Source organism: Oreochromis aureus, linkage group 6, assembly GCF_013358895.1.
Source record: "Oreochromis aureus strain Israel breed Guangdong linkage group 6, ZZ_aureus, whole genome shotgun sequence".
Taxonomy (NCBI): Eukaryota; Metazoa; Chordata; class Actinopteri; order Cichliformes; family Cichlidae; genus Oreochromis; species Oreochromis aureus.
The window spans coordinates 4561748-4586288 of record NC_052947.1 but is presented as its reverse complement, the minus strand read 5'-3'; the positions used below and the strand labels follow the sequence as shown (position 1 = coordinate 4586288).

The following is a 24541-nucleotide window of genomic DNA, read 5'->3' as shown; positions in this document are numbered from 1 at the left end:
CTTTGGTCAAGGTCGGACAATGTATGACAGAACGAGAGGCAATAAGATTTTCATGGCGAGTCATCGAAATTCGCCGTGGCGCCACGGCCTCACCGTAACCCGAAAACTCAAAAGCTCCGCAATTTAACATGGCCCAGGTGTGTAGTTGACACTGACCAAATATGAAGCTTGTGCGATGAAATTCCAATGAGGAGTTCGCAAAAGTTCGAGGCATGGAAATGGCAAAATTAGAGCCAAAATGTCAGGTTCACTTCCAAATGGCGGACTTCCTGTTGGGTTTGCGTCAATGGTCCCCCAGACTTTTTTGTTCGGCTTGGCATGATACACATGTGTGCCAAATTTCATACATGTAGCTAAAACGATGTGTTCGTAGGGCTGCATTTAACAAGGCATAGGTGGCGCTACAGAGCCATTTCCCAGTGCTCATATGTAAAACCATTAAAATACAAAATTTTTCACCAGACCTGGCATGTGTGCAAAATTTCATGAGTTTTCGAGCATGTTAAAGCCCTCAAAAAGGCAATTCATTTCGGTAAAAAATAATAATAATAATAATAATAATAATAATTAAAGCTGCAAGCAGCGTTATGAGGGCCCTCGCACCCCGGCACGTCGGGCCACGCCCAACACCTACAACCAGCACGTCCGATCTGATGTCACATTGATGGAATTCATGCCTAGAACCACCAGCTAACGATTCATCTCATTCAATCATTATTATAGTCGTCCCACTAGGTGGCGCTCTAACCATTACTGACAAATGGGATAACGAACATTTCAGACCTTGAGTCTCATCACGCCTGCGAACTTTGGGAGAGATTGGACATTGTGTTTTTGAGTGACAGCAGATTACTGCTTTTTGGCGAGGGATTGAAACTCCACGTGCCGCCATGGCCACCCCGTTTCCCTGGACGTAAAAAGCTTCGCAATTTAACATCATAAAGGTCTTTAGATTCCACACACAGGAGATCGGGTTAATCTGATGAAATCCCTTGGAGGAGTTCGTCAAAGTATGAGGCCTGAAAAGAGGCGAAAAAGTGGCTAAAATTCCACCTTAATTTTAAAATGGATGACTTCCTGTTGGATTTGGGATATTGCTCCAAGAGACTTTTTTGTACATCTTGATATCCTCCATAAGCTTACCAAGTTTCAGACTTATAGATAAAACACAGAGCAGGGGCTGATGTTTTGAAATTTTGTAGGGGGCGCTGTGGAGCCATTTTGCACTATTCAAGGAAAATGATCACATAACAACAAAGCCCTCATCACATTGGAGGTTTGGGCCAAATTCCAAGACTTTTTAAAATTTCCAAGCCCCTCAAAAGCCACTTCGTCTTTCATGGTGAACCGCGTTGCCACCAGGGTGCGCCGTTCAGTTTATAGTCACAATTTTCGCACAGAAGCATCATGAAGGACTGATGGTGATACTCACCGCTTTTGAGGTGGCCACGATGAACCTGTGAAAATCAGTACAACAAAATGAAAGACATGACATTTCCTGGTGCCACTAGGTGGCGCTCTACGTATTCCTGACAATGGGCACATCAATCTGTTCAGGGCGGGTCTGACATCATCCCTGTAAAATCTGGTACTGATCAGATTGGATTTCATTGAGTTACACTAATTTGTTTCTTCAAGGCGAGACATCAATGTTCGCCATGCTGCTGGGGTCACACCCTTCAGCGAAAACTCACTGTTTTCTCTGTAACCCAAGACCAACTCCTTAAGGCTTTCCTGGAGAAATCTGAGGCTGCAGATGTCACCCATTACAATACTGTACCCCAAAGTGTAAAACATGACATTTCCTGTTCCCACTAGGTGGCGCTGTCCCTGATTTCAAATATGGCAGTTGAAATATGTTCAGGGGTGGAGCCTTATCATATGTGTCCACTTTGGTCAAGGTCGGACAATGTATGACAGAACGAGAGGCAATAAGATTTTCATGGCGAGTCATCGAAATTCGCCGTGGCGCCACGGCCTCACCGTAACCCGAAAACTCAAAAGCTCCGCAATTTAACATGGCCCAGGTGTGTAGTTGACACTGACCAAATATGAAGCTTGCACGATGAAATTCCAATGAGGAGTTCGCAAAAGTTCGAGGCATGGAAATGGCAAAATTAGAGCCAAAATGTCACCTTCACTTCCAAATGGCGGACTTCCTGTTGGGTTTAGGACATGGCCATAATGACTTTTTTTTTGTGCGTCTCGAACGTTAGATATGTGTTCGAGTTTTATACATGTAGGTCATACCCATCTCGGGGCTCGCGTTTCTCATTTTTCTAGGTGGCGCTACTGAGCCAATTTTCCCTGGACATGTCTACGGACATTAAAATACGTAAATTTTCATCGAGTCTCATCACGCCTGCGACCTTTGGGAGAGATTGGACATTGTGTTTTTGAGCGACAGCAGGTTACTGCTTTTTTGGCTTAGTGATTGAAACTCCACGTGCCGCCATGACCACCCCGTTTCCCTGAACGTAAAAGCTTCGCAATTTAACATCACAAAGGTCTTTAGATTCCACACACAGGAGATCGCGTAAATCTAATGAAATCCCTTGGAGGAGTTCGTCAAAGTATGAGGCCTGAAAAGAGGGGAAAATGTCGCCAAATTTACACATTAATTTTAAAATGGCTGACTTCCTGTTGGATTTGGGATATTGCTCCAAGAGACTTTTTGTACATCTTCAAACCTCCTATAAGGTTACCAGGTTTCAGACTCATAGATAAAACACAGAGCAGGGGCTGATGTTTTGAAATTTTGTAGGGGGCGCTGTGGAGCCATTTTGCGCTGTTCAAGGAAAATGAACATATAAAAGAAATCCTCATCACATTAGAGGTGTGCGCCAAATTTCAAGACTTTTAAACTTTTCAAGCCCCTCAAAAGCCACTTCATCTTTCATGGTGAACTGCGTTGCCACCAGGGTGCGCCGTTCAGTTTATAGTCACAATTTTCTCACTGAAGCATCAAGAGGGACTGATGGTGATATTCATCGCTTTTGAGGTGGCCACGATGAACCTGTGAAAATCAGTACAACAAAATGAAAGACATGACATTTCCTGGTGCCACTAGGTGGCGCTCTACGTATTCCTGACAATGGGCATATCAATCTGTTCAGGGCGGGTCTGACATCATCCCTGTAAAATCTGGTACTGATCACATTGGATTTCATTGAGTTACACTAATTTGTTTCTTCATGGCGAGACCTCAATGTTCGCCATGCTGCTGGGGTCACACCCTTCAGCGAAAACTCACAGTGTTCTCTGTAACCCAAGACCAACTCCTTAAGGCTTTCCTGGAGACATTTGAGGCTGCAGATGTCATCCATTACAATACTGTACCCCAAAGTGTAAAACATGACATTTCCTGTTCCCACTAGGTGGCGCTGTCCCTGATGTCAAATATGGCAGTTGAAATATATGTTCAGGGTGGAGCCTTATCATATGTGTCCACTTTGGTCAAGGTCGGACAATGTATGACAGAACGAGAGGCAATAAGATTTTCATGGCGAGTCATCGAAATTCGCCGTGGCGCCACGGCCTCACAGTAACCCGAAAACTCAAAAGCTCCGCAATTTAACATGGCCCAGGTGTGTAGTTGACACTGACCAAATATGAAGCTTGTACGATGAAATTCCAATGAGGAGTTCGCAAAAGTTCGAGGCATGGAAATGGCAAAATTAGAGCCAAAATGTCACCTTCACTTCCAAATGGCGGACTTCCTGTTGGGTTTGCGTCAATGGTCCCACAGACTTTTTTGTTCGTCTTGGCATGGTACACATGTGTGCCAAATTTCATACATGTAGCTAAAACGATGTGTTCGTAGGGCTGCATTTAACAAGGCATAGGTGGCGCTACAGAGCCATTTCCCAGTGCTCATATGTAAAACCATTAAAATACAAAATTTTTCACCAGACCTGGCATGTGTGCAAAATTCCAAGAGTTTTCGAGCATGTTAAAGCCCTCAAAAAGGCCCTTCTTTTGCCTGAATAATAATAATAATAATAATAATAATAATAAGAAACGGAGCAGATACAATAGGGCCTTCGCAGTCTCAGTGCTCGGGCCCTAATTAAAGCTGCAAGCAGCGATATGAGGGCCCTCGCTTTTGACCAGCGTCGAGCCAAGCCCAACACCTAAAACCAGCGCTTCCGATCTGATGTCACATTGATGGAATTCATGCATTTAACCACCAGCTAAAATTTCATCTCATTCAACCATTATTATAGTCGTCCCACTAGGTGGCGCTCTAACCATTACTGACAAATGGCATAACAAACATTTCCGAGCTCGAGTCTCATCACGCCTGCGACCTTTGGGAGAGATTGGACATTGTGTTTTGGAGCGACAGCAGGTTACTGCTTTTTGGCGAGTGATTGAAACTCCACGTGCCGCCATGACCACCCCGTTTCCCTGAACGTAAAAAGCTTTGCAATTTAACATCACAAAGGTCTTTAGATTCCACACACAGGAGATCGCGTAAATCTAATGAAATCCCTTGGAGGAGTTCGTCAAAGTATGAGGCCTGAAAAGAGGGGAAAATGTCGCCAAATTTACACATTAATTTTAAAATGGCTGACTTCCTGTTGGATTTGGGATATTGCTCCAAGAGACTTTTTTTGTACATCTTGATATCTCCAATAAGCTTGCCAGGTTTCAAACTCATACATAAAACACAGAGCAGGGGCTGTTGTTTTGAAATTTTGTAGGGGGCGCTGTGGAGCCATTTTGCGCTCTTCAAGGAAAATGAACATATGAAAAGAAATCCCTCATCACATTAGAGGTGTGCGCCAAATTTCAAGACTTTTAAACTTTTCAAGCCCCTCAAAAGCCACTTCATCTTTCATGGTGAACTGCGTTGCCACCAGGGTGCGCCTGCTCAGTTTATAGTCACAATTTTCTCACTGAAGCATCAAGAGGGACTGATGGTGATATTCACCGCTTTTGAGGTGGCCACGATGAACCTGTGAAAATCAGTACAACAAAATGAAAGACATGACATTTCCTGGTGCCACTAGGTGGCGCTCTACGTATTCCTGACAATGGGCATATCAATCTGTTCAGGGCGGGTCTGACATCATCCCTGTAAAATCTGGTACTGATCAGATTGGATTTCATTGAGTTACACTAATTTGTTTCTTCATGGCGAGACCTCAATGTTCGCCATGCTGCTGGGGTCACACCCTTCAGCGAAAACTCACAGTTTTCTCTGTAACCCAAGACCAACTCCTTAAGGCTTTCCTGGAGAAATTTGAGGCTGCAGATGTCACCCATTACAATACTGTACCCCAAAGTGTAAAACATGACATTTCCTGTTCCCACTAGGTGGCGCTGTCCCTGGTGTCAAATATGGCAGTTGAAATATGTTCAGGGGTGGAGCCTTATCATATGTGTCCACTTTGGTCAAGGTCGGACAATGTATGACAGACCGAGAGGCAATAAGATTTTCATGGCGAGTCATCGAAATTCGCCGTGGCGCCACGGCCTCACAGTAACCTGAAAACTCAAAAGCTCCGCAATTTAACATGGCCCAGGTGTGTAGTTGACACTGACCAAATATGAAGCTTGTACGATGAAATTCCAATGAGGAGTTCGCAAAAGTTCGAGGCATGGAAATGGCAAAATTAGAGCCAAAATGTCACCTTCACTTCCAAATGGCGGACTTCCTGTTGGGTTTGCGTCAATGGTCCCACTGACTTTTTTGTTCGGCTTGGCATGATACACATGTGTGCCAAATTTCATACATGTAGCTAAAACGATGTGTTCGTAGGGCTGCATTTAACAAGGCATAGGTGGCGCTACAGAGCCATTTCCCAGTGCTCATATGTAAAACCATTAAAATACAAAATTTTTCACCAGACCTGGCATGTGTGCAAAATTCCAAGAGTTTTCGAGCATGTTAAAGCCCTCAAAAAGGCCCTTCTTTTGCCTGAATAATAATAATAATAATAATAAGAAACAGAGCAGATACAATAGGGCCTTCGCACAGTCAGTGCTCGGGCCCTAATAATAATAATAATAATAATAATAATAATAATAAGAAACGGAGCAGATACAATAGGGTTTTCGCACTCTCGGTGCTCGGGCCCTAATTAAAGCTGCAAGCAGCGATATGAGGGCCCTCGCACCTCGTAGCGTCGAGCCAAGCCCAACACCTAAAACCAGCGCTTCCGATCTGATGTCACATTGATGGAATTCATGCCTAGAACCACCAGCTAACGATTCATCTCATTCAATCATTATTATAGTCGTCCCACTAGGTGGCGCTCTAACCATTACTGACAAATGGGATAACGAACATTTCAGACCTTGAGTCTCATCACGCCTGCGAACTTTGGGAGAGATTGGACATTGTGTTTTTGAGTGACAGCAGATTACTGCTTTTTGGCGAGGATTGAAACTCCACGTGCCGCCATGGCCACCCCTGCTTCCCTGAACGTAAAAAGCTTCGCAATTTAACATCACAAAGGTCTTTAGATTCCACACACAGGAGATCGGGTTAATCTGATGAAATCCCTTGGAGGAGTTCGTCAAAGTATGAGGCCTGAAACGAGGCGAAAAAGTGGCTAAAATTACACCTTAATTTTAAAATGGCTGACTTCCTGTTGGATTTGGGATATTGCTCCAAGAGACTTTTTTGTACATCTTGATATCTCCTACAAGCTCACCAGGTTTCAGACTTATAAATAAAACACAGAGCAGGGGCTGATGTTTTGAAATTTTGTAGGGGGCGCTGTGGAGCCATTTTGCACTATTCAAGGAAAATGATCACATAACAACAAAGCGCTCATCACATTGGAGGTTTGGGCCAAATTTGAAGACTTTTTAAAATTTCCAAGCCCCTCAAAAGCCACTTCGTCTTTCATGGTGAACTGCGTTGCCACCAGGGTGCGCCGTTCAGTTTAAAGTCACAATTTTCGCACAGAAGCATCATGAAGGACTGATGGTGATACTCACCGCTTTTGAGGTGGCCACGATGAACCTGTGAAAATCAGTACAACAAAATGAAAGACAGGACATTTCCTGGTGCCACTAGGTGGCGCTCTACGTATTCCTGACAATGGGTATATCAATCTCTTCAGGGCGGGTATGACATCCTCCCTGTAAAATCTGGTACTGATCAGATTGGATTTCATTGAGTTACACTAATTTGTTTCTTCATGGCGAGACCTCAATGTTCGCCATGCTGCTGGGGTCACACCCTTTCGCGAAAACTCACAGTTTTCTCTGTAACCCAAGACCAACTCCTTAAGGCTTTCCTGGAGAAATTTGAGGCTGCAGATGTCACCCATTACAATACTGTACCCCAAAGTGTAAAACATGACATTTCCTGTTCCCACTAGGTGGCGCTCTCCCTGATGTCAAATATGGCAGTTGAAATATGTTCAGGGTTGGAGCCTTATCATATGTGTCCACCTTGGCCACGGTCGGACAATGTATGACAGAACGAGAGGCAATAAGATTTTCATGGCGAGTCATCGAAATTCGCCGTGGCGCCACGGCCTCACCGTATCCCGAAAACTCAAAAGCTCCGCAATTTAACATGGCCCAGGTGTGTAGTTGAGACTGACCAAATATGAAGCTTGTACGATGAAATTCCAATGAGGAGTTCGCAAAAGTTCGAGGCATGGAAATGGCAAAATTAGAGCCAAAATGTGACCTTCAATCCAAAATGGCGGACTTCCTGTTGGGTTTGCGTCAATGGTCCCACAGACTTTTTTGTTCGTCTTGGCATGATACACATGTGTGCCAAATTTCATACATGTAGCTAAAACGATGTGTTCGTAGGGCTGCATTTAACAAGGCATAGGTGGCGCTACAGAGCCATTTCCCAGTGCTCATATGTAAAACCATTAAAATACAAAATTTTTCACCAGACCTGGCATGTGTGCAAAATTCCAAGAGTTTTTGAGCATGTTAAAGCCCTCAAAAAGGCCCTTGTTTTGCCTGAATAATAATAATTAAAGCTGCAAGCAGCGATATGAGGGCCCTCGCACCCCCGGCGCGTCGAGCCAAGCCCAACACCTAAAACCAGCGCTTCCGATCTGATGTCACATTGATGGAATTCATGCATTTAACCACCAGCTAAAATTTCATCTCATTCAACCATTATTATAGTCGTCCCACTAGGTGGCGCTCTAACCATTACTGACAAATGGCATAACAAACATTTCCGAGCTCGAGTCTCATCACGCCTGCGACCTTTGGGAGAGATTGGACATTGTGTTTTGAGCGACAGCAGGTTACTGCTTTTTGGCGAGTGATTGAAACTCCACGTGCCGCCATGACCACCCCGCTTCCCTGAACGTAAAAGCTTCGCAATTTAACATCACAAAGGTCTTTAGATTCCACACACAGGAGATCGCGTAAATCTAATGCAATCCCTTGGAGGAGTTCGTCAAAGTATGAGGCCTGAAAAGAGGGGAAAATGTCGCCAAATTTACACATTAATTTTAAAATGGCTGACTTCCTGTTGGATTTGGGATATTGCTCCAAGAGACTTTTTTGTACATCTTGATATCTCCAATAAGCTTGCCAGGTTTCAAACTCATACATAAAACACAGAGCAGGGGCTGTTGTTTTGAAATTTTGTAGGGGGCGCTGTGGAGCCATTTTGCGCTGTTCAAGGAAAATGAACATATAAAAAGAAATCCCTCATCACATTAGAGCTGTGCGCCAAATTTCAAGACTTTTTAAACTTTTCAAGCCCCTCAAAAGCCACTTCATCTTTCATGGTGAACTGCGTTGCCACCAGGGTGCGCCGTTCAGTTTATAGTCACAATTTTCTCACTGAAGCATCAAGAGGGACTAGGGGTGCAACGGATCACGGTTTATCCGAAATCCGAACCGATCCCACTCCACGGTTCGGTACGCACGTGATCCGAAGATCGAAAAAAAAAAAAAAAGTATGTGTATGGTGCGGCGTCGTCAGTCTGTCAAGCGGTAGCGCTAGCGGTCCAAGTAGGGAGCAGAGGAGTTTGGCATTTAAGCAGCCCTTTGCTGCCCAGTCCGACCGGGCTAAAGCTAAAAGCTAATGGGGTGTTTAGCTGCAGACGGGAGGCCGTCGTCTGTTGTGCAAAACAAGGTTTAAACTGTGATGAACGTGCTTGACCCACGCTATGATATCTCGTTGCGCGTCCACTTCAGTGACAAGATCCTTCCAAGCATGTATGAGCAGGAGAAGTTTAAAGTTATGGCTGAACTGTCCCAGGCATCTTCTGTTGCTCCAACTACAAATGGGTGGAGCTCCAGGGCAACGGAAAGCCACGTGACCGTGACCGCCCGTTATATCACAGCGGAGAGGTAGATACAAAGCCCTGCACTGCCCTATAGATTACATTAGATTAGATGAAACTTTATTTATTTCTCAGGTGGGTTCCTCCGGAAATTCAGTTTCAGTAGCACAGCACCCACAGAAGTTGCAGAATGTGAGCAGATATATACAATGTTTACACATATATAAATACAGAGTATACAAAAGGGATAAATAGAATAAATAGGAATAAGGATACAAGGAACGGCACATTTCAAGTATTGTGAGTCTATTGCACCGTTGGATATTAACAAAACTATTGCACAGTGAAAAGGCACTACAGCTTACTTGTTCCCCCCTCCTCTGTCCCCGTTTCCCCTCCAGCGAGGAGTTAAACAGTTTGATGGCGTGTGGGACAAAGGACTTGACTTTGGGAGAAGCAACCTGTCACTGAACAGACTCCTCTGGTTGTTTATGGCCATGTGCAGATGATGCAGAGGCTGCCCAGCATGGTCCATAATGTCCATATTGCACCTTAATTTGTTTTAATATAAGTGCGTGGAATGAGTCTTCAGTTGAATGTTTTTAATAGGCAAAAATACTTAAATAAGTAAACGCAAGTAGAATTTTTGTCTTTTTTTTCTATTTTTGCTGATCCGAAAATTGATCCGATCCGTGACTTTAAAACCGTGATCCGATCCGAACCGTGAGATTTTTGATCCGTTGCACCCCTAAGAGGGACTGATGGTGATATTCACCGCTTTTGAGGTGGCCACGATGAACCTGTGAAAATCAGTACAACAAAATGAAAGACATGACATTTCCTGGTGCCACTAGGTGGCGCTCTACGTATTCTGACAATGGGCATATCAATCTGTTCAGGGCGGGTCTGACATCATCCCTGTAAAATCTGGTACTGATCAGATTGGATTTCATTGAGTTACACTAATTTGTTTCTTCATGGCGAGACCTCAATGTTCGCCATGCTGCTGGGGTCACACCCTTCAGCGAAAACTCACAGTTTTCTCTGTAACCCAAGACCAACTCCTTAAGGCTTTCCTGGAGAAATTTGAGGCTGCAGATGTCACCCATTACAATACTGTACCCCAAAGTGTAAAACATGACATTTCCTGTTCCCACTAGGTGGCGCTGTCCCTGATGTCAAATATGGCAGTTGAAATATGTTCAGGGTGGAGCCTTATCATATGTGTCCACTTTGGTCAAGGTCGGACAATGTATGACAGAACGAGAGGCAATAAGATTTTCATGGCGAGTCATCGAAATTCGCCGTGGCGCCACGGCCTCACCGTATCCCGAAAACTCAAAAGCTCCGCAATTTAACATGGCCCAGGTGTGTAGTTGACACTGACCAAATATGAAGCTTGTACAACGAAATTCCAATGAGGAGTTCGAAAAAGTTCGAGGCATGGAAATGGCAAAATTAGAGCCAAAATGTCACCTTCACTTCCAAATGGCGGACTTCCTGTTGGGTTTAGGACATGGCCATAATAGACTTTTTGTGCGTCTCCGAACGTTAGATATGTGTTCGAGTTTTATACATGTAGGTCATACCCATCTCGGGGCTCGCGTTTCTCATTTTTATAGGTGGCGCTACTGAGCCAATTTTCCCTGGACATGTCTCACGGACATTAAAATACGTAAATTTTCACCAGACCTGACGCGGTGTGCAAAATTTCATGAGTTTTTGAGCATGTTTAGGCCCTCAAAAGGCCGATTCATTTGCCGAAAAATAATAATAATAATAATAATAATAATAATAAGAAACAGAGCAGATACAATAGGGCCTTCGCACTTTTGTGCTCGGGCCCTAATAATAATAATAAGAAGAAGAAGAAGAAGAAGAAGAAACTGAGCAGATACAATGGGGCCTTCGCACTCTCGGTGCTCGGGCCCTAATAAGAAACGGAGCAGATACAATAGGGCCTTCGCACTTTTGTGCTCGGGCCCTAATAATAATAATAATAATAATAATAATAATAATGATAATTAAAGCTGCAAGCAGCGTTATGAGGGCCCTCGCACCCCTGGCGCGTCGAGCCATGCCTTACACCTAAAACCAGCACGTCCGATCTGATGTCACATTGATGGAATTCATGCATTTAACCACCAGCTAACATTTCATCTCATTTAATCATGATTATAGTCGTCCCACCAGGTGGCGCTCTAACCATTACTGACAAATGGCATAACAAACATTTCCGGTCGAGTCTCACCACGCCTGTGACGTTTGGGAGAGATTGGACATTGTGTTTTTGAGTGACAGCAGATTACTGCTTTTGGCGAGTGATTGAAACTCCACGTGCCGACATGACCACCCCCGTTTCCCTGACCTTAAAAGCTTCGCAATTTAACATCACAAAGGTCTTTAGATTCCACACACTGGAGATTGGTTCAATATGATGAAATCCCTTGGAGGAGTTCGTCAAAAGCACGAGGCCTGAAAAAGGGGAAAATGTGGCCAAAATGACACATTAATTTTAAAATGGCTGACTTCCTGTTGGATTTGGGATATTGCTCCAAGAGACTTTTTGTACATCCTGATATCTTACATAAGCTTACCAGATTTCAGGCTCATAGACGAAACACAGAGCAGGGGCTGTTGTTTTGAAATTTTGTAGGGGGCGCTGTGGAGCCATTTTGCGCTATTCAGTGAAAATGGTAAATAACAAGAAAGCGCTCATCACATTGGAGGTGTGCGCCAAATTTCAAGACTTTTAAACTTTCCAAGCCCCTCAAAAGCCACTTCATTGTTCATGGTGAACCGCGTTGCCAACAGGGTGCGCCGTTCAGTTTAAAGTCACAATTTTCTCACTGAAGCATCATGAGGGACTGATGGTGATATTCACCGCTTTTGAGGTGGCCACGATAAACCTGTGAAAATCAGTACAACAAAATGAAAGACATGACATTTCCTGTTGCCACTAGGTGGCGCTCTGCATATTCCTGACAATGGGCACATCAATCTGTTCAGGGCGAGTCTGACATCATCCCTGTAAAGTCTGGTTCTGATCAGACTGGATTTCATTGAGTTATACTAACTTGTTTCTTCATGGCGAGACATCAAAGTTCGCCATGCTGCTGGGGTCACACCCTCTCACGAAAAGTCACAGTTTTCACTGTAACCCAAGACCAACTCCTTAAGGCTTTCCTGGAGAAATTTGAGGCTGCAGATGTCACCCATCACAACGCTGTACTCCAAAGTGTAAAACATGACACTTCCTGTTCCCACTAGGTGGCGCTGTCCCTGATTTCAAATATGGCAGTTGAAATATGTTCAGGGCTGGAGCCTTATCATATGTGTGCTCTTTGGTGCACGGCGGACAATGTATGAGGGAATGAGAGGCAATAAGATTTTCATGGCGAGTCATCGAAATTCGCCGTGGCGCCACGTCCTCACCGTATCACGAAAACTCAAAAGCTCCGCAATTTAACATGGCCCTGGTGTGTAGTTGGCACTGTCCAAATATGAAGTTTGTATGACAAAATCCCAAGGAGGAGTTCGCGAAAGTACAAGGCATGGAAATGGTAAAATCAGAGCCAAAATGTGACTTTCAATCCAAAATGGCGGACTTCCTGTTGGGTTTGCGTCAATGGGCCCACAGACTTTTTTGTTTGTCTTGGCATGATACATACGTGTACCAGATTTCATACATGTAGCTCAAACCATGTGGTCGTAGGGCTGCATTTTATAAGGCATAGGTGGCGCTCTAGAGCAATTTTCCAATGCTCATATGTAAAACCATTAAAATACAAAATTTTTCACCAGACCTGGCATGTGTGCAAAATTTCATGAGTTTTTGAGCATGTTAAAGCCCTCAAAAAGGCAATTCATTTCAATGAAAAATAATAATAATAATAATAATAATAATAATAATGATAATAATAATAATAATAAACAGAGCAGATACAATAGGGCCTTCGCACTCTCGGTGCTCGGGCCCTAATAATAATAAACAGAGCAGATACAATAGGGCCTTCGCACTCTCAGTGCTCGGGCCCTAATAATAATAATAATGATAATAATAATAATAATAATTAAAGCTGCAAGCAGCGATATGAGGGCCCGAGCACCACCGGCGCGTCGAGCCAAGCCCAACACCTAAAACCAGCGCTTCCGATCTGATGTCACATTGATGGAATTCATGCATTTAACCACCAGCTAAAATTTCATCTCATTCAACCATTATTATAGTCGTCCCACTAGGTGGCGCTCTAACCATTGCTGACAAATGGCATAACAAACATTTCCGAGCTCGAGTCTCATCACGCCTGCGAACTTTGGGAGAGATTGGACATTGTGTTTTTGAGCGACAGCAGGTTACTGCTTTTGGCGAGTGAGTGAAACTCCACGTGCCGCCATGACCACCCCGTTTCCCTGAACGTAAAAGCTTTCGCAATTTAACATCACAAAGGTCTTTAGATTCCACACACAGGAGATCGCGTAAATCTAATGAAATCCCTTGGAGGAGTTCGTCAAAGTATGAGGCCTGAAAAGAGGGAAAATGCCGCCAAATTTACACATTAATTTTAAAATGGCTGACTTCCTGTTGGATTTGGGATATTGCTCCAAGAGACTTTTTGTACATCTTGATATCTCCAATAAGCTTGCCAGGTTTCAAACTCATACATAAAACACAGAGCAGGGGCTGTTGTTTTGAAATTTTGTAGGGGGCGCTGTGGAGCCATTTTGCGCTGTTCAAGGAAAATGAACATATAAAACAAAGCCCTCATCACATTAGAGGTGTGCGCCAAATTTCAAGACTTTTAAACTTTTCAAGCCCCTCAAAAGCCACTTCATCTTTCATGGTGAACTGCGTTGCCACCAGGGTGCGCCGTTCAGTTTATAGTCACAATTTTCTCACTGAAGCATCAAGAGGGACTGATGGTGATATTCACCGCTTTTGAGGTGGCCACGATGAACCTGTGAAAATCAGTACAACAAAATGAAAGACATGACATTTCCTGGTGCCACTAGGTGGCGCTCTACGTATTCCTGACAATGGGCATATCAATCTGTTCAGGGCGGGTCTGACATCATCCCTGTAAAATCTGGTACTGATCAGATTGGATTTCATTGAGTTACACTAATTTGTTTCTTCATGGCGAGACCTCAATGTTCGCCATGCTGCTGGGGTCACACCCTTCAGCGAAAACTCACAGTTTTCTCTGTAACCCAATACCAACTCCTTAAGGCTTTCCTGGAGAAATTTGAGGCTGCAGATGTCACCCATTACAATACTGTACCCCAAAGTGTAAAACATGACATTTCCTGTTCCCACTAGGTGGCGCTGTCCCTGGTGTCAAATATGGCAGTTGAAATATGTTCAGGGGTGGAGCCTTATCATATGTGTCCACTTTGGTCAAGGTCGGACAATGTATGACAGAACGAGAGGCAATAAGATTTTCATGGCGAGTCATCGAAATTCGCCGTGGCGCCACGGCCTCACAGTAACCCGAAAACTCAAAAGCTCCGCAATTTAACATGGCCCAGGTGTGTAGTTGACACTGACCAAATATGAAGCTTGTACGATGAAATTCCAATGAGGAGTTCGCAAAAGTTCGAGGCATGGAAATGGCAAAATTAGAGCCAAAATGTCACCTTCACTTCCAAATGGCGGACTTCCTGTTGGGTTTAGGACATGGCCATAATAGACTTTTATGTGCGTCTCCAAACGCTAGATATGTGTTCGAGTTTTATACATGTAGGTCATACCCATCTCGGGGCTCGCGTTTCTCATTATTCTAGGTGGCGCTACTGAGCCAATTTTCCTGGACATGTCTCACGGACATTAAAATACGTAAATTTTCACCACACCTGACGCGTCTGCAAAATTTCATGAGTTTTCGAGCATGTTTAGGCCCTCAAAAGGCCGATTCATTTGCCGAAATAATAATAATAATAATAATTAAAGCTGCAAGCAGCGATATGAGGGCCCTCGCACCCCGGTAGCGTCGAGCCAAGCCCAACACCTAAAACCAGCGCTTCCGATCTGATGTCACATTGATGGAATTCATGCATTTAACCACCAGCTAAAATTTCATCTCATTCAACCATTATTATAGTCGTCCCACTAGGTGGCGCTCTAACCATTACTGACAAATGGCATAACAAACATTTCCGAGCTCGAGTCTCATCACGCCTGCGACCTTTGGGAGAGATTGGACATTGTGTTTTTGAGCGACAGCAGGTTACTGCTTTTTGGCGAGGGATTGAAACTCCACGTGCCGCCATGACCACCCGTTTCCCTGAGCGTAAAAGCTTCGCAATTTAACATCACAAAGGTCTTTAGATTCCACACACAGGAGATCGCGTAAATCTAATGAAATCCCTTGGAGGAGTTCGTCAAAGTATGAGGCCTGAAAAGAGGGAAAATGTCGCCAAATTTACACATTGATTTTAAAATGGCTGACTTCCTGTTGGATTTGGGATATTGCTCCAAGAGACTTTTTGTACATCTTGATATCTCCAATAAGCTTGCCAGGTTTCAAACTCATACATAAAACACAGAGCAGGGGCTGTTGTTTTGAAATTTTGTAGGGGGCGCTGTGGAGCCATTTTGCGCTGTTCAAGGAAAATGAACATATAAAAGAAATCCCTCATCACATTAGAGGTGTGCGCCAAATTTCAAGACTTTTAAACTTTTCAAGCCCCTCAAAAGCCACTTCATCTTTCATGGTGAACTGCGCTGCCACCAGGGTGCGCCGTTCAGTTTATAGTCACAATTTTCTCACTGAAGCATCAAGAGGGACTGATGGTGATATTCACCGCTTTTGAGGTGGCCACGATGAACCTGTGAAAATCAGTACAACAAAATGAAAGACATGACATTTCCTGGTGCCACTAGGTGGCGCTCTACGTATTCCTGACAATGGGCATATCAATCTGTTCAGGGCGGGTCTGACATCATCCCTGTAAAATCTGGTACTGATCACATTGGATTTCATTGAGTTACACTAATTTGTTTCTTCATGGCGAGACCTCAATGTTCGCCATGCTGCTGGGGTCACACCCTTCAGCGAAAACTCACAGTTTTCTCTGTAACCCAAGACCAACTCCTTAAGGCTTTCCTGGAGAAATTTGAGGCTGCAGATGTCACCCATTACAATACTGTACCCCAAAGTGTAAAACATGACATTTCCTGTTCCCACTAGGTGGCGCTGTCCCTGGTGTCAAATATGGCAGTTGAAATATGTTCAGGGGTGGAGCCTTATCATATGTGTCCACTTTGGTCAAGGTCGGACAATGTATGACAGAACGAGAGGCAATAAGATTTTCATGGCGAGTCATCGAAATTCGCCGTGGCGCCACGGCCTCACAGTAACCGAAAACTCAAAAGCTCCGCAATTTAACATGGCCCAGGTGTGTAGTTGACACTGACCAAATATGAAGCTTGTACGATGAAATTCCAATGAGGAGTTCGCAAAAGTTCGAGGCATGGAAATGGCAAAATTAGAGCCAAAATGTCACCTTCACTTCCAAATGGCGGACTTCCTGTTGGGTTTAGGACATGGCCATAATAGACTTTTATGTGCGTCTCCGAAAGTTAGATATGTGTTCGAGTTTTATACATGTAGGTCATACCCATCTCGGGGCTCGCGTTTCTCATTTTTCTAGGTGGCGCTACTGAGCCAATTTTCCCTGGACATGTCTCACGGACATTAAAATACGTAAATTTTCACCAGACCTGACGCGTCTGCAAAATTTCATGAGTTTTCGAGCATGTTTAGGCCCTCAAAAGGCCGATTCATTTGCCGAAATAATAATAATAATAATAATAATAATAATAATAATAATAATAATAATAATAATAATAATAATAATAATAATAATAATAAGAAACAGAGCAGATACAATAGGGCCTTCGCACTTTTGTGCTCGGGCCCTAATAATAATAATAATAATAATAATTAAAGCTGCAAGCAGCGATATGAGGGCCCTCGCACCCCCGGCGCGTCGAGCCAAGCCCAACACCTAAAACCAGCGCTTCCGATCTGATGTCACATTGATGGAATTCATGCATTTAACCACCAGCTAAAATTTCATCTTATTCAACCATTATTATAGTCGTCCCACTAGGTGGCGCTCTAACCATTACTGACAAATGGCATAACAAACATTTCCGAGCTCGAGTCTCATCACGCCTGCGACCTTTGGGAGAGATTGGACATTGTGTTTTTGAGCGACAGCAGGTTACTGCTTTTTGGCAAGTGATTGAAACTCCACGTGCCGCCATGACCACCCGTTTCCCTGAACGTAAAAGCTTCGCAATTTAACATCACAAAGGTCTTTAGATTCCACACACAGGAGATCGCGTAAATCTAATGAAATCCCTTGGAGGAGTTCGTCAAAGTATGAGGCCTGAAAAGAGGGGAAAATGTCGCCAAATTTACACATTAATTTTAAAATGGCTGACTTCCTGTTGGATTTGGGATATTGCTCCAAGAGACTTTTTTGTACATCTTGATATCTCCAATAAGCTTGCCAGGTTTCAAACTCATACATAAAACACAGAGCAGGGGCTGTTGTTTTGAAATTTTGTAGGGGGCGCTGTGGAGCCATTTTGCGCTGTTCAAGGAAAATGAACATATAAAAAGAAATCCGTCATCACATTAGAGGTGTGCGCCAAATTTCAAGACTTTTTAAACTTTTCAAGCCCCTCAAAAGCCACTTCATCTTTCATGCTGAACTGTGTTGCCACCAGGGTGCGCCGTTCAGTTTATAGTCACAATTTTCTCACTGAAGCATCAAGAGGGACTGATGGTGATATTCACCGCTTTTGAGGTGGCCACGATGAACCTGTGAAAATCAGTACAACAAAATGAAAGACATGACATTTCCTGGTGCCACTAGGTGGCGCTCTACGTATTCCTGACAATGGGCATATCAATCTGTTCAGGGCGGGTCTGACATCATCCCTGTAAAATCTGGTACTGATCACATTGGATTTCATTGAGTTACACTAATTTGTTTCTTCATGGCGAGACCTCAATGTTCGCCATGCTGCTGGGGTCACACCCTTCAGCAAAAACTCACAGTTTTCTCTGTAACCCAAGACCAACTCCTTAAGACTTTCCTGGAGAAATTTCAGGCTGCAGATGTCACCCATTACAATACTGTACCCCAAAGTGTAAAACATGACATTTCCTGTTCCCACTAGGTGGCGCTGTCCCTGATGTCAAATATGGCAGTTGAAATATGTTCAGGGGTGGAGCCTTATCATATGTGTCCACTTTGGTCAAGGTCGGACAATGTATGACAGAACGAGAGGCAATAAGATTTTCATGGCGAGTCATTGAAATTCGCCGTGCCGCCACGGCCTCACCGTATCGCGAAAACTCAAAAGCTCCGCAATTTAACATGGCCCAGGTGTGTAGTTGACACTGACCAAATATGAAGCTTGTACGATGAAATTCCAATGAGGAGTTCGCAAAAGTTCGAGGCATGGAAATGGCAAAATTAGAGCCAAAATGTCACCTTCACTTCCAAATGGCGGACTTCCTGTTGGGTTTAGGACATGGCCATAATAGACTTTTTTGTGCGTCTCCGAACGTTAGATATGTGTTCCGAGTTTTATACATGTAGGTCATACCCATCTCGGGGGCTCGCGTTTCTCGCTTTTCTAGGTGGCGCTACTGAGCCAATTTTCCCTGGACATGTCTACGGACATTAAAATACGTAAATTTTCACCAGACCTGACGCGTGTGCAAAATTTCATGAGTTTTTGAGCATGTTTAGGCCCTCAAAAGGCCGATTCATTTGCCGAAATAATAATAATAATAATAATTAAAGCTGCAAGCAGCGATATGAGGGCCCTCGCACCCCGGCGCGTCGAGCCACGCCCAACACGTACAACCAGCGCTTCCGATCTGATGTCACATTGATGGAATTCATGCATTTAACCACCAGCTAAAATTTCATCTCATTCAACCATTATTATAGTCGTCCCACTAGGTGGCGCTCTAACCATTACTGACAAATGGCATAACAAACATTTCCGAGCTCGAGTCTCATCACGCCTGCGACCTTTGGGAGAGATTGGACATTGTGTTTTTGAGCGACAGCAGGTTACTGCTTTTGGCGAGTGATTGAAACTCCACGTGCCGCCATGACCACCCGTTTCCCTGAACGTAAAAGCTTCAGCAATTTAACATCACCAAGGTCTTTAGATTCCACACACAGGAGATCGCGTAAATCTAATGAAATCCCTTGGAGGAGTTCGTCAAAGTATGAGGCCTGAAAAGAGGGGAAAATGTCGCCAAATTTACACATTGATTTTAAAATGGCTGACTTCCTGTTGGATTTGGGATATTGCTCCAAGAGACTTTTTTGTACATCTTGATATCTCCAATAAGCTTGCCAGGTTTCAACCTCATACATAAAACACAGAGCAGGGGCTGTTGTTTTGAAATTTTGTAGGGGGCGCTGTGGAGCCATTTTGCGCTGTTCAAGGAAAATGAACATATAAAAAGAAATCCCTCATCACATTAGAGGTGTGCGCCAATTTTCAAGACTTTTTAAACTTTCCAAGCCCCTCAAAAGCCACTTCATCTTTCATGGTGAACCGCGATGCCACCAGGGTGCGCCGTTCAGTTTAAAGTCACAATTTTCTCACTGAAGCATCACGAGGGACTGATGTTAATATTCACCGCTTTTGAGGTGGCCACGATGAACCTGTGAAAATCAGTACAACAAAATGAAAGACATGACATTTCCTGTTGCCACTAGGTGGCGCTCTACGTATTCCTGACAATGGGCATATCAATCTGTTCAGGGCGGGTCTGACATCATCCCTGTAAAATCTGGTACTGATCAGATTGGATTTCATTGAGTTACACTAATTTGTTTCTTCATGGCGAGACCTCAATGTTCGCCATGCAGCTGGGGTCACACCCTTCAGCGAAAACTCACAGTTTTCTCTGTAACCCAAGACCAACTCCTTAAGGCTTTCCTGGAGAAATTTGAGGCTGCAGATGTCACCCATTACAATACTGTACCCCAAAGTGTAAAACATGACATTTCCTGTTCCCACTAGGTGGCGCTGTCCCTGATGTCAAATATGGCAGTTGAAATATGTTCAGGGGTGGAGCCTTATCATATGTGTCCACTTTGGTCAAGGTCGGACAATGTATGACAGAACGAGAGGCAATAAGATTTTCATGGCGAGTCATCGAAATTCGCCGTGGCGCCACGGCCTCACAGTAACCCGAAAACTCAAAAGCTCCGCAATTTAACATGGCCCAGGTGTGTAGTTGAGACTGACCAAATATGAAGCTTGTACGATGAAATTCCAATGAGGAGTTCGCAAAAGTTCGAGGCATGGAAATGGCAAAATTAGAGCCAAAATGTCACCTTCACTTCCAAATGGCGGACTTCCTGTTGGGTTTAGGACATGGCCATAATAGACTTTTATGTGCGTCTCCGAACGTTAGATATGTGTTCGAGTTTTATACATGTAGGTCATACCCATCTCGGGGCTCGCGTTTCTCATTTTCTAGGTGGCGCTACTGAGCCAATTTTCCCTGGACATGTCTACGGACATTAAAATACGTAAATTTTCACCAGACCTGACGAGTCTGCAAAATTTCATGAGTTTTCGAGCATGTTTAGGCCCTCAAAAGGCCGATTCATTTGCCGAAATAATAATAATAATAATAATAATAATAATAATAATAATAATAATAATAATAATAATAAGAAACAGAGCAGATACAATAGGGCCTTCGCACTTTTGTGCTCGGGCCCTAATAATAATAATAATAATAATAATAATAATAATAATAATAAGAAACAGAGCAGATACAATAGGGCCTTCGCACTTTTGTGCTCGGGCCCTAATAATGAACAGAGCAGATACAATAGGGCCTTCGCACTCTCAGTGCTCGGGCCCTAATAATAATAATAATAATAATAATAATAATAATAATAATAATGAACAGAGCAGATACAATAGGGCCTTCGCACTCTCGGTGCTCGGGCCCTAACTATGCAAGTTAAGTCCAATATTGTCTCCCCTTCTATTCAGTTTGAATCTTGATGATCTTTCTGTTAAATGAAGACTCGGTGTATGGTGGGTGATGATTTGGTCATTTTGTCTCCCTACAGTCCTGGTTTGCAGTAGTTACTTTGTTTGTGCTAGTTATGGTGCTCAGTATGATATTGCTTTTAACCCTAAAAAGCATGTTATTGTGATTGTTACAACTAAGGAGGGTGACAAGCTAAATTTTCCATCTTTTTATTTAGCAACCAAGTACAAAGTACTTGGAAACAAAGTAAAAACTTGGGTCATATCTTAAGAAGTGATCTCTGTAATGATGATGATGATGATGATGTGAAAAGACAGTGCTGTAAAGGTATGCATGCAAGCTAATATGTTGGCACATAAATCTGGCACTTTTTTTTAATCCTATTGTACTTAAAAAAAAAGAAAAAAGGCTCATTTATGGTGTAATTATAATAACGAATAACCAAAGACAAACCATAGCCAAAAAACTGCAAGTGGCCTTTTAGGATGCATTTAGAATTTTCCTTAGACTTCCAAGTTGGACATGTGCAAGTCAACGATTTTCATGAGCAAAATCCCACCTTTTCATGCCTTACTCAGGAACTATATGCACAAATTTATGTGCCATTTGAATGAGTCAAGAAATTCAATAGTTTTTGTGAGTTTTGTCTTTGTTGTTTTTCTTTTAATTATATTGACTAATTTTGTCTGAAAAAACCCCCCAAAATACAATACAAAACTACATCATCTCTCTGAACTTGTGTTCTCACCACTTGCGGTGTCTGCAGTTTCACCAAATATGTGAATTTCTGTTTGGATTACCAGGAAGTAATCTGAGGGCTCAAATTGTGGTCATAAATATTTTGTGTTTTGTAACCTTGTAACCCAAAATATCTGAAAATGTTGTGTTTGTGCATCCATAGATGAGAATTTGAGTGTGTGTAAAAAATACTTTTAAGTTGAAACTCACACACAAGCGAGGCAACTTGAGCACAGAGTCTCACAACTACGCAGTCTGATTTACAAGTACAAAATATTTATGAACACAGTTTGAGCCCATAGGATTCTGATGACAGCAGCTGTACTGACAGCAGTCCAGAGGTGCATGAAGACAGACATGAGACAGGTCTGTGTTTTGGAGAGAAATTAAACACCATTAATAAATTTTAAAAAACGAGACCATGAAGGTCGACTGCGATCTTTCCCTCTGTGTTTTTCAAATTCTCAGAGGAACTGGAAAGTAACTTCCAGTATAAATAAAAGGGAGCAATGAAAATATGCAATATACACACGGAGATGTATGAATTTGTGCAAGTTACATTAAAAAAAAAAGTGGATTCCCCTTTAAATTATCTCCTACATCCTTTCATGTCTTTAGGTGACCTCTGACCTTGCGCAGTAGTGAACGCTCAAAGTTTCCCAAAGCCAGCGTTGCAGCCTGTCCAGCCCTCAGCACTCTGCAGGCAGAGCGGTTCCTCTGAATACTGCCCACCTTCAGACGCAGAAAACAGCCCTCATCAGTTGGACCCACCACCAGCCTCTCGCCCTCCCTACACACTCCACTGAAACAAAAAAAGGCAGTGTTCTTAGTGTAATGCACGGCGCTTCCCATGATTACAGAGACCTGGTCTGTGTCCAATCAAGGACCCGTAAAATGAAAAGCTGCAATATATTACCAAAGATTCTATTCTTATAAAAGTCATGTGTTATGTATGTCTCTGTGAATATTTGGGGTTTCCACAGTTTCAAGAATAAAATTTAAAATAATATTGATAACATATTAAAGCAGACAGTGCTATCTCACCTGTACAGAGTTCCTCCAACCACAGTCCCAACGTCAGGAACTGAGTAGATCTCATCAACCTTCAAACACAGAAACAATTAAATATCATTCTGCACATTCCACACTCCAGCATGCAAGTCACACACACGTCTCTACCACATTCTATTAGGAGCTGGTGTGTGTGTGTGGTGTGTTTTTGTTTTCTTTTTCCTTTTTCGGCGCAGGGTAGGCAGGGCAGTGATTCGCAGGATCCCCAGCACACCTGTGGTGAATCAGGCTGGAGCTTTCTTGAGGAGCTGCGCGGCTGACATCTGGTGTGAGAGTATTGCCTCTTCCACAAGTAGTAACGTGCGAGTTTGATCTCTAGATTGGAATCTACGACCTGCTGGGTGTTTTAAGATTTGTTTCCTCGCTTGTTTTCCTTCCACCAGCCTGCCTCGCTCCCTGACCGCCTGTCTGTGCCTCTGAAGACAGCTTCCTCGGTCTGAACTGGGAATCACCTCGCCTACCAATTCAATTAAATTCAAATTCTTAATTTCTTATTCCCCAAAAGGGAAAATTTGTTTAGCAGCAAGGCAACAATAAGAGTAAACAAAACAATAATGTTAATAATAATAATAACAATGATAATAATAATAATAAAAAGACACAAGACAGTTTTTTGCCATTGAGGAGATGGGTTGCACTGCCAGCAGCCCGCACATTCCACCTGCCTTAGCCTACAGTCCCGTTAAACCTCCTCCCGAGTCTGTAACTCAGTTTGTGCCGAGTATCTCCAACTCTCCTCCTAACTTTTCATCCTCGCCTTTTGTGTTCAGTCTCTAATTGTGTGGATGCTGGAGGCATCCACACTATTGAGTTCCTGTTTCTCTTTATTCTTTATTGTGTGGATGCTGGAGGCATCCACACTATTGAGTTCCTGTTTCTCTTTATTCTTTATTATTATTATGTGTGCCTATGCCAAGAGGCACACATATTACTATTCGTCGGATTTATTATTATTATGTGTGCCTATGCCAAGAGGCACACATATTACTATTCGTCGGATTTATTATTGAGTTCCTGTTTCTCTTTATTCTTTATTATCCTACTTTATTATTATTCCAGTTGCCACTTTTTGTACGTTTTTCGGCACTTAACTACTTCCACAATTTTCAGCCGATTTTCACCGTTCAAATTTTAAACTATTCTACTATTTCTGCTAATTCCTGCTATGACTTTTGGTATTTTCTGCTGTTATACTTTTTAAAATATTAAGCTTTTTATGCAATTTTTTGTCCCATTGAAATGAATGGAAAACTTCCAAAATTCTGCTAAAACTTGCTTGTTTTTGAAACTTAACTACTTTGTCATACTTTCACCTAGAACAACCATTCAAACTTTAAAATGTTCACAAATTATTGGGCTATTCATAAATGATTCAGCTTTTTCATATCTGTTACCATTTTCATATTGTCCCTCTTTAAGTTTTGAGTTTCATTTGTG

The 24541-nt window shown here is 43.0% G+C and overlaps 1 protein-coding gene across 1 annotated transcript in view; it reads right to left on the bottom strand.

Moving 5' to 3' along the window:
• LOC116311603 (GTP-binding protein 2-like) overlaps positions 1-23760 on the bottom strand; it is a 64706-nt gene extending 40946 nt beyond the window's left edge. Inside the window, exons 1-3 of the mRNA XM_039613136.1 lie at positions 23722-23760; positions 23078-23136; positions 22664-22835 (exon numbers count right to left, since the gene is read on the bottom strand). Of these exons, the coding sequence (XP_039469070.1) occupies positions 22664-22835; positions 23078-23136; positions 23722-23760 (270 nt within the window). The remainder of the gene's footprint in view (positions 1-22663; positions 22836-23077; positions 23137-23721) is intronic.
• Positions 23761-24541: the final 781 nt, after the last annotated feature.